We start from the raw sequence: 14,149 nt of genomic DNA, 5'->3' as shown, positions 1-14,149 counted from the left end.
TATGTGTCTGTGGCATGTATGTATCCGGTGGTAATACTGGAAGACAGAGTGCTTTGGGCCACGGCCAAGACTCATAAAGTAGCTATCTTCAAGAATCATCATACTTAACTAGGAGAATCAATAACACTATCTGGATTCTGAGTTCCTATAGAAGCCCATCATTCTGAATTTCAAAGGATAAAGTGAGATGCCAAAACTGTTCAGAGGCAAAAAGCTAAGGCCCCGCTCATTTAATAATATTGATCTTCATAGATGTTTTTGGAATTCATTGCATATTCTCTTCTTTTTATCTTATTTGATTTTCAGTTGCTTCGAGACAAGCAACAATTAAGTTTGGTGTTGTGATGAGCGGATAATTTGTACGCTTTTTGGCATTGTTTTTAGTATATTTTTAGTATATTTTAGTTAGTTTTTATTATATTTTTATTAGTTTTTAGTTAAAATTCACTTTTCTGGACTTTACTATGAGTTTGTGTGTTTTTCTGTGATTTCAGGTATTTTCTGACTGAAATTGAGGGACTTGAGCAAAAATCTGATTCAGAGACTGAAAAGGACTGCAGATGCTGTTAGATTTTGACCTCCCTGCACTCGAAGTGAATTTTCTGGAGCTAAAGAAGCCCAATTGGCGCGCTCTCAACTGAGTTGGAAAGTAGACATCCTGGGCTTTCCATAAATGTATAATAGTCCATACTTTGTTCGAGATTCGATGACCCAAACAGGCGTTCCAAAACAGCTCAAGAATTCTGGCGTAAAACGCCGGAACTGGCACAAGAATGGGAGTTAAACGCCCAAACTGGCACAAAAGCTGGCGTTTAACTCCAAGAAGAGTCTCTACATGAAAATGCTTCAATGCTCAGCCCAAGCACACACCAAGTGGGCCCGGAAGTGGATTTTTATGTCATTTACTCATTTCTGTAAACCCTAGCTACTAGTTCTCTATAAGTAGGATCTTTTGCTATTGTACTTGAGTCTTTTGATCACTTGAATCTTTTGATCATGTTTTTATGATTGAACCCTCTTTGGGAGGCTGGCCATTCGGACATGCTTAGACCTTGTTCTTATGTATTTTCAACGGTGGAGTTTCTACACACCATAGATTAAGGTGTGGAGATCTGCTGTACCTCGAGTATTAATGCAATTACTATTGTTCTTCTATTCAATTCAACTTATTCTTGTTCTAAGATATTCATTCACACCCAAGAACATGATGAATGTGATGATTATGTGACACTCATCATCATTCTCACTTATGAACGCGTGCCTGACAACCACTTCCGTTCTACAAGCAAACAAGGCTTGAATGTTTATCTCTTGGATTTCGTAATCGGAATCTTCGTGGTATAAGCTAGAATTGATGGCGGCATTCAAGAGAATCCGGAAGGTCTAAACCTTGTCTGTGGTATTCTGAGTAGGATTCAAGGATTGAATGACTGTGACGAGCTTCAAACTCGCGATTGTGGGGCATTAGTGACAGACGCAAAAGAATCACTGGATTCTATTCCGACATGATCGAGAACCGACAGCTGAATAGCTGTGCTGTGACAGAGCGCGTTGAACATTTTCACTGAGAGGATGGGAGGTAGCCACTGACAACGGTGAAACGCTACATACAGCTTGCCATGGAAAGGAGTAAGAAGGATTGGATGAAGACAGTAGGAAAGCAGAGAGACGGAAGGGACAAAGCATCTCCATATGCTTATCTGAAATTCTCACCAATGAATTGCATAAGTATCTCTATCTTTATTTTATGCTTTATTCATAAATCAGTCATAACCATTTGAATCTGCCTGACTGAGATTTACAAGATGACCATAGCTTGCTTCATACCAACAATCTCCGTGGGATCGACCCTTACTCGCGTAAGGTTTATTACTTGGATGACCCAGTGCACTTGCTGGTTAATTGTGCGAAGTTGTGATAAAGAGTTGAGATTGTAATTGAGCGTACCATGTTGATGGCACCATTGATGATCACAATTTCGTGCACCACTAGGAGCCTTGAAGAATAGGGAAAATAAAAATCGCGAAATAAAAGCGCAACGCTCAAGGAACGAGTCAACTTGAGTGTTAAGAAAACTATAACTAATAAACATAAGATAATGAAAGTAGGAATAGAGTGCCAAAGATACAAAATAGCAAGCTCCTAACTCAGTCCGCGAAGTCAAGACTGGCCGGAGAATATTTACACATATATACATACATATCCAAAACCCAAATGTACATAAACACAATCTTGCCTCTCCATAAACCTCTATGAGGATCAAAAAGAATAAGTTATGTGAAGAGAAATCTAAGTACATATATATACATCATAGTACAACAAAATAACCCCGTAACCACTTCACCCCAGGTATCTAGATGCCTAGTAAGATGCCTCTCGACCTGCATCTGAAAAACAACAACATAGTATGGAATGAGAACCGGAGGTTCTCAGTATGGTAAAAGTACCACATACATAAGATATAAGGTCCTGGGAATGCCAGAGGCAATCCTAGAACACTGACACTCAGATTATAGAGCTTAAAGTATTAAACAGGAGCCATAAAAGATGGTTTTCTAAAAATATTAGAGCCTAACTTAACTTAACCTTAAATTTAAATTCCATACTGCCATTCCTCCATATCTCCAACTCCATCATGCATTTCACATACAAATAAAAAGATAAAGGCAAGCACAAGAAGGTTACAAATACTGCAGGTAACAAATATACATTTACTATGGCAAGTACATTTAGGCACACCCAGTTAAAGCACAAACAAGTAATTCAAGTAATATGCATATGATGCATGCCTGTCCTATGGCTGATGAGGCTCATCTGTCGATTATTCAGCCAACCCAACAAGTCCGAAAACCTTAGACTGTCCCTCGGCGTGCATCCCCAAGAGTCTTTACATAGCTTTTTCTCAAATAATCAATATTGTTCTATGGGGGATACATTCTCGGGAAATTATAGGGCCCGGTCACCCTTACGTCGTAGGGTCAACAGAGTATTGAGTTTTCAACCTGGTACACCTGGTAGCAAGCCACGATACTTTATCCAGGGAATCTCGTGTCTATGATCATTAAATCATTCAAGCCAAATTTCATACATAATCTTTCATTCGAATATCCAATCAAATATCATATATGACATATCCGCAACATCTCATAATCAATTCATCACTTTTCAACTTTACTTCACCTTCAAGTTATCCTCATTTTTTAACTTCATCTGATTATCAGGTTTAACTCTATTATTTATGACCAATAGAATGAAAATAGAGGTTTAGTAGTTTGAAATAGGTTAAAAACCTTAAAAATCATGTTTGCTGGAACATGTGCCACGCGTACGCGTGGGATCGTAAAAATGCAGCTCGCGCATCCCTTGTCATGCGTACGTGTAGGTGGATACCTTGCCCACGCGTACGCGTGGGCCACGCGTACGCGTGGGCGTACTTTTTTTCAAAAACCAACTGCAGTTCAACCAGAGAGCTGCAACCTTACAATTTTTAGCTGCATCATCACATATTTGTCACCCAAACTTCTGACGGGCATAACTCAATTGTTTTATATCGTTTTCCTTCAATTTTTCGAACGGCATAAACTTCATGGATCCAATTTTCATTTTAAAATAAATTGGAAGCAAATTGAGGGTCTGGAAGCCAAGTTATACCTCGCCGAAATTTGGCCAAAAACTAACTTGTTAGAAAAACTTGCAAAACCTCTTTCCTCATTTAAACAATTCTCATGCTCCCAATACATTCACCTGTACATACTAACATCAATAAGTCCTATTTCCTCAATACCATATCCACCATAAACATCATACTTCACACCCACAATTATCACATATACACAAGCTAAAACCACCAACAATAATTGCATATATACAAGTCAAGTCTCACAATCAAACCCTAGTTTATGAATTACACATTTGTGTCCTCAACTTATTGATTAACATTTCATTAATCCTTCAACTAATCAATACCACATTAATCCATATTTAATAACAAAACACTGAACCACAATATACACATACGTTCTAACTTATCCTATGGTCATCTAGCATAAGTTTTCACAGAACCTTACATATTAAATGCAATAAACCTAAACCATACCTTGGCTGATTTCACGTAACGACCAAATCAATTTATTCAAAATCATGGCAGCCCCTCAAAATTCAACAAACTCTAAGCTCAGCTTCCTCTAAGCTCAAATATTCACAATTTCAAACTCCAATTATTTATTCACAACCTAATACACATTTATAACACACATATATCCAATTTAATACTCAAAGCTCAAATTCAATGAAATTAAAATAGAATTATCATATCCTCACCTTATCCAAGCTTCACATAAGCAAGAGTGAATGTTTCTCTCAAGCTAATTGGATACTAAAACATCAGAAATCAAAGAAATTCAACTTCCTACTCAATAGTTCAAGAATTGGGGGAAGAAAAGGCTGAGGGTGAAATAACAAGTTACTTATGAATTTGTTCTGGTAGAAAGGTAGAGCTCGACGTGGTGAACACGAGGTTGTAAACGGTGCGACGATCGGAGCTCAGACGGAGAAGTTACAGGAGTTGGAAATTTACATGAGGGTTATGGGAGTGTTTCGTTCTTCTTCTCCCTAGGAAGCTTTTAGCTTCGTGTTGCTGAAATGAGGAAAAGGCAATGCTTGGGTTCATTTAATAGGTCGGTCCGGTTGATCGACGGCCCAGTTTGGGCCCGATTCAACCGGTTTGGCCCATTCGGTCCAATCTTGAACCGATTTCTTTGAAATTAGTGTCGAAATTCTCGTTTCGATGAGCTCTATCCTAATTTGATATAATATTCACATTTATAATCTTTCTTATTAAAAACTAATTTATTGGCTAATTATCTACTAATTTATCGGGGTTTACATCCTACCCACCTAACAAAGAATTTTGCCCTCAAAATTCAAATTCAGTTACCTGAAAAGAGATGTGGGTAGTCCTTTCGCATATCTGATTCGAGTTACCAAGTATGTTCCTCGATACCAGCTCGACTCCAAGCTACTTTTACCAATGATACTTCCTTTCCGCGTAATCATTTAATACTAGTGTCATCAATTCTCACCGGAGTTACTGGAAGTGTTAGATCTTCTCTTATTTGGATTGGTTCCGGTTCCAGAACATGACTTGCATCAGGAGTATACTTCCGAAGCTGTGACACATGAAACACATTGTGCAAGTTTGAAAGATACGGCGGTAAGGCAATTCTATAAGCCACTGGCCCAATTCTCTTCAAGATCTCAAACAGTCCAATATAACGGGGATTCAGTTTCTTGGTCTTAATAGCTCTTCCCACTCCAGTGGTTGGTGTAACTGTCAGAAAGACATGTTCTCCTTCTTCGAACTCCAAGGGCTTTTGCCTCTGATCAGCATAGCTCTTCTGGTGGCTTTGGGCTATATGCATCTGGCTACGAATCTTCTTTATCTGTTCAGTGATTTCAGCTATCATCTCAGGCCCGAACAAACTTCGTTCTCTAGTTTCATACCAACATAGCAGAGATTGACATTTTCTATCTTACAGAGCCTCATATGGAGCCATTCCGATGCTCGAATGATAGCTATTACTATAATCAAATTCCATGAATGGCATATATCGATCCCAACTCGCCGGCTGATCTAAAACACAAGCTCTTAGCATATTCTCCAAGGTCTGAATAGTTCTCTCTGACTGACCATCTGTCTGAGGGTGATACACAGTCCTCAAACTTAACTGAGTCCCAAATGCACGCTGAAAAGCTCCCCAGAACCTTGATGTAAAGTGAGGATCTTTGTCAGATATAATGGTAGAAGGCACGCCATGCAACCTGATAATCTCTTTAATTTACATTCGAGCTAATTCTTCCATTGTGCAAATTTTTCGAATAGGAAGAAAGTGAGCTGATTTTGTCAGTCGGTCCACAGCTACCCAAATAGCTTCACAACCAGACTGGGTTTTAGGCAAACCTATCACAAAATCCATTGCAATACTCTCCCATTTTAATTGTGGAATCTCTAAAGGTTGAAGGGTTCCTGATGGTCTTTGATACTCAATCTTAACCTTCTGGCACATTAAACATTTAGACACGTGCAATGCCATATCATTCTTCATCCTTGGCCACCAGAACATCGTTTTCAGATCTTGATACATTTTGGTACTCCCTGGATGAATCGAGAATCCACTCTTATGAGCTTCCTTCAAGATACTCTATCGCAGGTCTCCAACATCTGGCACAACAATCCAGTTCTCAAACCTCCACAAACCATCCTGACCTTCTGACACTCTCCACTATTTTTCCTGTTCAACTGCTAGCAATACTTTACATAGCGTTTCACTATCCCAATGAGCCTTCAGAAGTTCTGATTTAAAATCACTTGAAATCTGCAATTGACTCAAACACAAAATTCCAGATTCTTCTCTAACTCCCAAATTTAAACATTGAAATGCCCTTAGTAACTCTTCTTCCCATAGCTTCATCCAAGCTGTATATAAAAACTTTCAACTCAAGGCGTCTGCCACAATGTTTGCTTTTCGTAGATAATAATTCAATTCAAAATCATAATCTTTCAGAAGCTCAATCCATCTCATCTGACGCATATTCAACTTTTTCTGCTCAAAGAGATATTTCAAACTCTTATGGTATGAGAAGACATGAAACTTAACGCCATAGAGATAATGTCTCCAGATTTTCAGAGCAAACACAACAGCAGCAAGCTCTAAATCGTGAGTTGGATAGTTCATCTCATGCGGCCTTAACTGCCGTGAGGCATATGCTACAACATTCTGATGCTGCATCAGAATGCACCCTAAACCCTTCAGTGATGCATCACAGTACACTTCAAACGGTTCACTTGGTTCAGGCAATACCAATATAGGTGCAGTAGTCAATCTGTGCTTCAATGCTTGAAAACTCTCCTCATACTTCGGAGTCCAGACAAAAGGCGTCTCCTTCCTAGTCAACTTAGTTAAAAGTAAGGCAAGCTGTGAAAATCCCTTAATGAATCTCTGTTAATATCCCACCAAACCTAGGAAACTCCTAATCTCTATCACTGAAATTGGTCGCTCCCAATTCATTACTGCTTCCACCTTAGCAGGATCCACGGCTATTCCCTGCTTACTTACCACGTGACCAAAAAACTCCACCTCACCCTTCCAGAACTCACATTTAGATAACTTAGCATATAACTTCCTGACTCTCAGAATTTGCAGGACAGTTCGCAAGTGATCAACATGCTCCTTTTCAGTCTTAGAGTAAACAAGAATATCATCAATAAAGACAATAAGAAACTTGTCCAGATACGGCCATAAGATTCTGTTCATATAATCCAAAAATACTGCCGGAGCATTAGTTAACCTAAAAGACAACACTGTATACTCATAATGACCATAACGCATCCTGAAAGCAGTTTTCAGAATATCCTCGTCTCTTACCCTTATTTGATGATACCCGGATTGGAGATCAATCTTAGAAAACACTCTTGCACCCTGTAACTGATCCATTAGGTCATTGATTCTAGGCAGCAGATATTTGTTCTTCACAATGATCTTATTCAATTGCAGATAATCGACACACAGGCGCATACTTCCGTCCTTCTTCTTTACATGTAATACTAGTGCTCCCCACGGAAAAACACTTAGTCGAATAAAGTGCTTACTCAACAGATCTTCCAGCTGAGCCTTCAGTTCAACCATTTCTAAAGGTGACATCCTGTAAGGAGTAATCGAAATCGGACCGACTCCAGCCACCAACTCAATTGTAAATTCAACCTCTCGGTTAAGTGGAAATTCATTAATATCATCCGGAAACACATATGGAAATTCACACACAACCGGAATCTGCTCTAAATTTTGATCATCACCTGATACTCCCACAGTTAATAACATAATACACTGACATTTAATTCCAGAACAGTTTACTATCATAGAGTTCAAATGGTAACTATTCACCACACCCAGTGCTTCTGGCCCTTTCGGCATAAACTGTACTGACTTCTAAGAACAATCAAGCAAAATATGATTCTTGGATAACCAATCCAATCCCAAGATGGGATCAAGACCAGTCATCGGCAAACAAATCAAATCATGCATAAATTCACACTGTTGCACTCAAAAGGGAACTTGTGGACATCCTATCCTAGTCACCATAGCTTCATGAGTAGCATTATACACTTTCAAATCATAACCTAAAACCACCATTCTCAATCCTAACTCATTAGCCTTTTCAAATGCAATAAATGAATGATTTGCTCCTGAATCAAATAAAGCATTTAAGATTTTACCAGCCATTTCACAGTTACCTCTAATTAGTGTCTCAGATCCCTCAACGCCTACTACAGAAGTGGTATATACTCTCCCCGGCTGCTGTACTCTACCAGTCTCATTCTTCTTCTTCTCCCGACAACTATTGGCCATGTGCCCGAGCTGTCTACAGAAATAGCATATCCCAAGTCCTAATCTGTACGAAACTCCAGGATGATACATTCCGTACCTCTGACGGTTCAAATCCTGTTGTGGCTGCTTTCCAAACCTTCTTCCCTGATTGACATTAGTATTTGGCCTTCTGTAATTACCCTGGCCATGAGTTTATAGTGGAATAAAGCCTCCACGGTTAAAATTCCTACCTCTCGGAGAAAGGTTCCTCCCTGAAGGCCTCTGAAAAGGGACCCTCAAACTTCCTTTTTCTATTGCCGCCTTTCTCACACAATCTTCAGCCACCCTACTCTTATTCACCAATTCAGAAAACACTCTGATCTCCATTGTGGCAACAAAGCTCAGAATATCGCTCCGAAAACTTCCCTCATTTTTAATACACTTCCATTCAACAAAATCTCCAGACACACCTTGACAGATACGAGAAAAGTGACATAACTCCTCAAATTTTCTAGTATACTCAGTAACAGTCATCTGTCTCTACTTTAACTGCATCAATTCAAGTTCCTTAGCATTTCTGGCTGAATTAGGAAAGTATTTCTTATAGAATTCTGTTCGGAAGACCTCCAAAGGAATCACAGCACCATCAGGCTACAGAATACGTCAGGTTTCCTACGACCAATACTGAGCCTCACCTTGCAACTGATAAGTTCCAAACTCAACCCATTGCTCTTCAGAAGCCTGTTGGGCCTGCAATGCCCGTTCCATAGACTAAATCCAATTATCTGCATCAGTGGGATTTGACGTTGCCCTAAAAGTGGGAGGGTGAACTTTCAAAAATGTAGCAAGTGTTATAGGACCGTCCTCATCATTATTGTTCCCGTGATTATCCTGATTTATCTGATTACCAGTGCTTTGGCTATCGCCTACATAGCTGCAGTCATATTTCCCAAGGCAGCCATAAATTCTACTGGATCATTCCCTGCCGAGATAGGAATAATGGTGCCTATCTTACCTCTACCTCGCCCACGACCGCGTCTGCGAGTCGACATCTGGTCCCTATACACACCAAACAAGTGAATGCATGCTCACAAATCTAATGCTTTAAGTTCCAAATGCATTAAGTTCCTCTACATCAGTCTCAATATCGCAGGTCTAATGCTTTAAGTTCCAAATGCATGCTCACAAACGTTTATGCCATATATACATTTACTATGGCAAGTACATTTAGGCACACCCAGTTAAAGCACAAATAAGTAATTCAAGTAATATGCATATGATGCATGCCTGTCCTATGGCTAATGAGGCTCATCTGTCGGTTATCCAGCCAACCCGACAAGTCTGAAAACCTTAGATTGTCACTCGACGTGTATCCCCAAGAGTCTATGCATAGCTTTTTCTCAAATAATCAATATTGCTCAATGGGGGGGTAACATTCCTGGGAATTTATAGTGCCCGGTCACCCTTACGTCGTAGGGTCAACAGAGTATCGAGTTTTTAACCTGGTACACGTGGTGGCAAGCCACGACACTTTATCAAGGAAATCTCGTGTCTCAGATCATTAAATCATTCAAGCCGAATTTCATACATAATCTTTCATTCGAATATCCAGTCAAATATCATATATGACATATTCGCAACGTCTCATAATCAATTCATCACTTTTCAACTTTACTTCACCTTCAAGTTATCCTCATTTCCTAACTTTATCTGATTATCAGGTTTAACTCTGTTATTTATGACCAATAGAATGAAAATAGAGCTTTAGTAGTTTGAAATAGGTTTTAAAAACCTTAAAAATCATGTTTGCTGGAATAGGTGCCACGCGTATGCGGGGCGCACCCGTACCTGTGGGATCGTAAAAATGCAGCTCGCGTGCGCGTCCCTTGTTATGCGTATGCGTAGGTGGGTGGCTTGCCCATGCGTACGCGTGGGCCACGCATACGCGTGGACATACTTTTTTCAAAAAACAACTGCAGTTCAACCTGAGAGCTATAACCTTACAATTTTTAGCTGCATCATCACATATTTGTCACCCAAACTTCCGACGAGCATAACTCAATCGTTTTAACTCGTTTTCCTTCATTCTTCGAACGACATAAACTTCATGGATCCAACTTTCATTTTAAAACAAGTTGGAAGCAAATTGAGGGTCTGAAAGCCAAGTTATACCTTGCCGAAATTTGGCCAAAAACCAACTTTTTAAAAAAAACTTGCAAAACCTCTTTCCTCATTCAAACAATTCTCATGCTCGCAATACATTCACCTGTAGATACTAACATGAATAAGTCCTATTTCCTCAACATCATATCCACCATAAACATCATACTTCACACCCATAATTATCACATATACACAAGCTAAAACCACCAACAACAATTGCATATATACAAGCCAAGTCTCACAATCAAACCCTAGTTTATGAATTACACATTTGTGTCCTCAACTCATTGATTAACATTTCATTAATCCTTCAACTAATAAATACCACATTAATCCATATTTAATAACAAAACACTAAACCACAATATACACATATATTCCAACTTATCCTATGGTCATCTAGCCTAAGTTTTCACAGAACCTTACATATTAAATGCAAGAAACCTAAACCATACCTTGGCCGATTTCCACGTAACAACCAAATCAATTTATTTAAAATTAAGGCAGCCCCTCAAAATTCAACAAACTCTAAGCTCAGCTTCCTCCAAGTTCAAATATTCACAATTTCAAGCTCCAATTATTTATTCACAACCTAATACACATTTATAACACACATATATCCAATTTAATACTCAAAGCTCAAATTCAATGAAATTAAAATAGAATTATCATATCATCACCATACCCAAACTTCAAATAAGCAAGAGTGAACGTTTCCCTCAAGCTAATTGGATCCTAAAATATCAGAAATCAAAGAAAATCAACTTCCTACTCAATAGTTCAAGAATTGGGGGAAGAGAAGGCTGAGGGTGAAATAGCAGGTTACCTATGAAATTGTTCTGATAGAAACATAGAGCTCGACGCGGTGAATGCGTGGCCATAAACGGTGTGGCGATCGAAGCTCAAACGGAGAAGTTACGGGAGTTGGAAATTTACGTGAGGGTTACGGGAGTGTTTCATTCTTCTTCTCCATGGGAAGCTTTCAGCTTTGTGTTGCTGGAATGAGGGAAAGACAATGCTTGGGTTCATTTAATAGGTCGGTTCGGTTGGATCGACGGCCCGGTTTGGATCCGATTCAATCGGTTTGGCCTATTCGGTCTAATCTTGAACCGATTTCTTCGAAATTAGTGTCAAAATTCTCGTTTCAATGATCTCTATCCTAATTTGATATAATATTCACATTTCTAATCTTTCTTATTAAAAACTAATTTATTGACTAATTATCTACTAATTTATTGGGTTTACATTAATTGAACCAATATAATTATGAAGATGATAATAATGAATTTCAATTGATAGAAATGGGTTGATGAGGATAATGACATTAAGGTATGATGGTAATTGAATTTGAATAAATTGAATGAGATAAAGGTGCTCGGATAAGAGGTAGTGGCACTGACCACTCACTCGGGGTATATGTTAAGGAAGTGTAGAGATATTGAGAATGTATAGAAGATGAACTAATAAATTGGAATAATAATAAATATGAACTTGAATTTGATTGTAATATGCCTCCGAGTAAGACGCAATGGTGCTATTCGTTTGCTCCAAGTAAGAAGTGAGAATGTCAGGTAAGATACAATGGTATTATCCATTTGCTTTGGGTATGAATTGAGAATGAATGGATGAAGGAGAATGAATTGTAATGATAATGAAAGTGTGTTTTCTGAATGTGACTCCGGGTAAGATGCAGTGGTGTTATCCACTTGCTCCAGGTAAGAGTCAATAAGCTGAGTAAGATGTTATTGTATTATCCACTTGCTCTAGAAAAGTTCAAGGCTTCGGGTAAGACGCAAGGACTGTGTTCTGTCACCGATTGCTCCAGGTCAAGAACTGTAACACTGCCTGGGTAAGAGGCAGGGTGAAGTTGTCCCCTGTTCCGGGTACGCAGGTAAGATGCAATGGTTGCGGCATTGTTCCACTTGCTCCGTGTTTGGTGTTCTGTCCAATAGTTAGCTACCATGACATGTCGGGTTAGCTTTATAACCGACAGATAAGACTTATCAGCCGTAGGACAGGTATGCATCATGTGCATATATTTGATTTGCTTGTTTGTGCATTGTCTTGGCTTGTTTAATTGTTTATTCATATTAATTGCTAATGCCTACTTGTTATATATGCTTTTTGTATGTGCTTGGATTGTCTATTTGTTTGCCTGTGGTTCACTAGAGTTGGAGGATTGGAGGTAAGGCAGAGGATTGAGGGTTTTGTATAGGTTTTGATCAAGTTCAGAACCTTAGAGAACTACCCCTATTTATGGCTTTTGTCTTTAAATCTTTAAGTTTTATAATCTGAGTGTCAACGTTCTAGGATTGTCTCTGACTTTTTCAGGACCTTATTTGTTATATATGTGGGAACCTTAACCATATTAAGAACCCCCAATTCTCATCCCATATAATATTATTATTTTTCAAATGCAAGTTGGGAAGCACCACTCCGTGTATTCTAGAGACTCTAATGAAGCAAAAAACTCTTGGGACTCAGGGGTGTATTTTGTTTATATATACCAACTTTTTATTTTATGTTTGTTCCTCTTAGAGGTTGACTCGGAGAAACAGGTTGTCGGTTTTCTGCTTTGGGTCACTTTGGGATTCCCATCTATATATGTATATATGCATATATGCTCCATACAGTTTTAACTTCGCGAGTCGGGTCAGAAGCCTTGTTATCTGTATCTTGACTCTCTTATCCTACTTCGTTATGTTAACACTTACGTGAGTGACGCGCTATTCTGGCTAACGCCTTGTTTTAAACCTTCTTTTAAAAGTCTTACAGATATAAATTTTTTTTAACTATATTACATATAATATTTTAATTTTAGAGGTCGTAATACCGCACCATCTCTATTTTACGACTTAAGCATAAAGCTCTGTGTGGTATAATGTTACTGTTGAGTTAAGAAATTAACTAACATGATTGATGATGACAAATATTATTTTATTGGGCTAACTACCCAATTAGATTTAATCATTTTTGATTAAGTGATGCAGACTACAAAGTAAATAAACACGGCAGCAGCCCAACATGGAACAAACTGAATCTGTGATTATGGGCAAGCTTTTCAAACAAAGCCCAAATAAAATAATAAAGAAATCAAACTGGCCAAATGAATCAAAGCCAACCGAAACCCGAATTGATCTCACTCAAGCTGATCTCTCCAAGTTGTTGCCTCTAAAGCAACGTTCACTTTTTCATTTCGGTTAAAACTCAGAGAAGAGAGAGAGAGAGCTTCACTCCTACGTCATTCACCAAACAAGAAAGAAAGAAAAGGGTTAAGGAAAATAGGGTTGAGGTCTAATCACCCAAATTAAACCATATCAAGCTAAGTCAGAGGCTAAAGGTGATTTATTTCCTTTTGTATGCATCTTACTTTCTTCCCTCCGTCTCTAACTTTTTGCTATTCTAATATGAGATAAATGGAGAAAGGAGTGTCTGATACACATTGCTATAAATCAAAGGCCAAGACTATTTCTTGAAAACAAAGCAGTATCTCAAGGGTTCAGATGTGGGATTGCCAATGAAAGCTTTTCTTCTTTGCTGTTTTGAGGCATCGATCAAGAAAAAGAGATCTATTTCAAAATTCCAAATTGGGGATTAATAGATGAAAGTGAAAGGCTAAGTTG

At 38.6% G+C, this 14,149-nt stretch overlaps 1 protein-coding gene across 1 annotated transcript in view; it reads left to right on the top strand.

Annotated features, from left to right (window-relative positions):
• The first annotated feature begins 11,395 nt into the window (after positions 1-11,395).
• Positions 11,396-14,149, top strand: part of LOC112732017 (uncharacterized) — a 41,917-nt gene continuing 39,163 nt past the window's right edge. Inside the window, exons 1-3 of the mRNA XM_025780907.2 lie at positions 11,396-11,608; positions 11,826-11,855; positions 12,352-12,417. Coding sequence (XP_025636692.1) covers positions 11,396-11,608; positions 11,826-11,855; positions 12,352-12,417 — 309 coding nt within the window. The remainder of the gene's footprint in view (positions 11,609-11,825; positions 11,856-12,351; positions 12,418-14,149) is intronic.

This window comes from Arachis hypogaea, chromosome 1 (assembly GCF_003086295.3).
Source record: "Arachis hypogaea cultivar Tifrunner chromosome 1, arahy.Tifrunner.gnm2.J5K5, whole genome shotgun sequence".
NCBI lineage: Eukaryota > Viridiplantae > Streptophyta > Magnoliopsida > Fabales > Fabaceae > Arachis > Arachis hypogaea.
The sequence above is the reverse complement of the archived record's forward strand: the minus strand, read 5'-3'. Positions and strand labels throughout refer to the sequence as shown.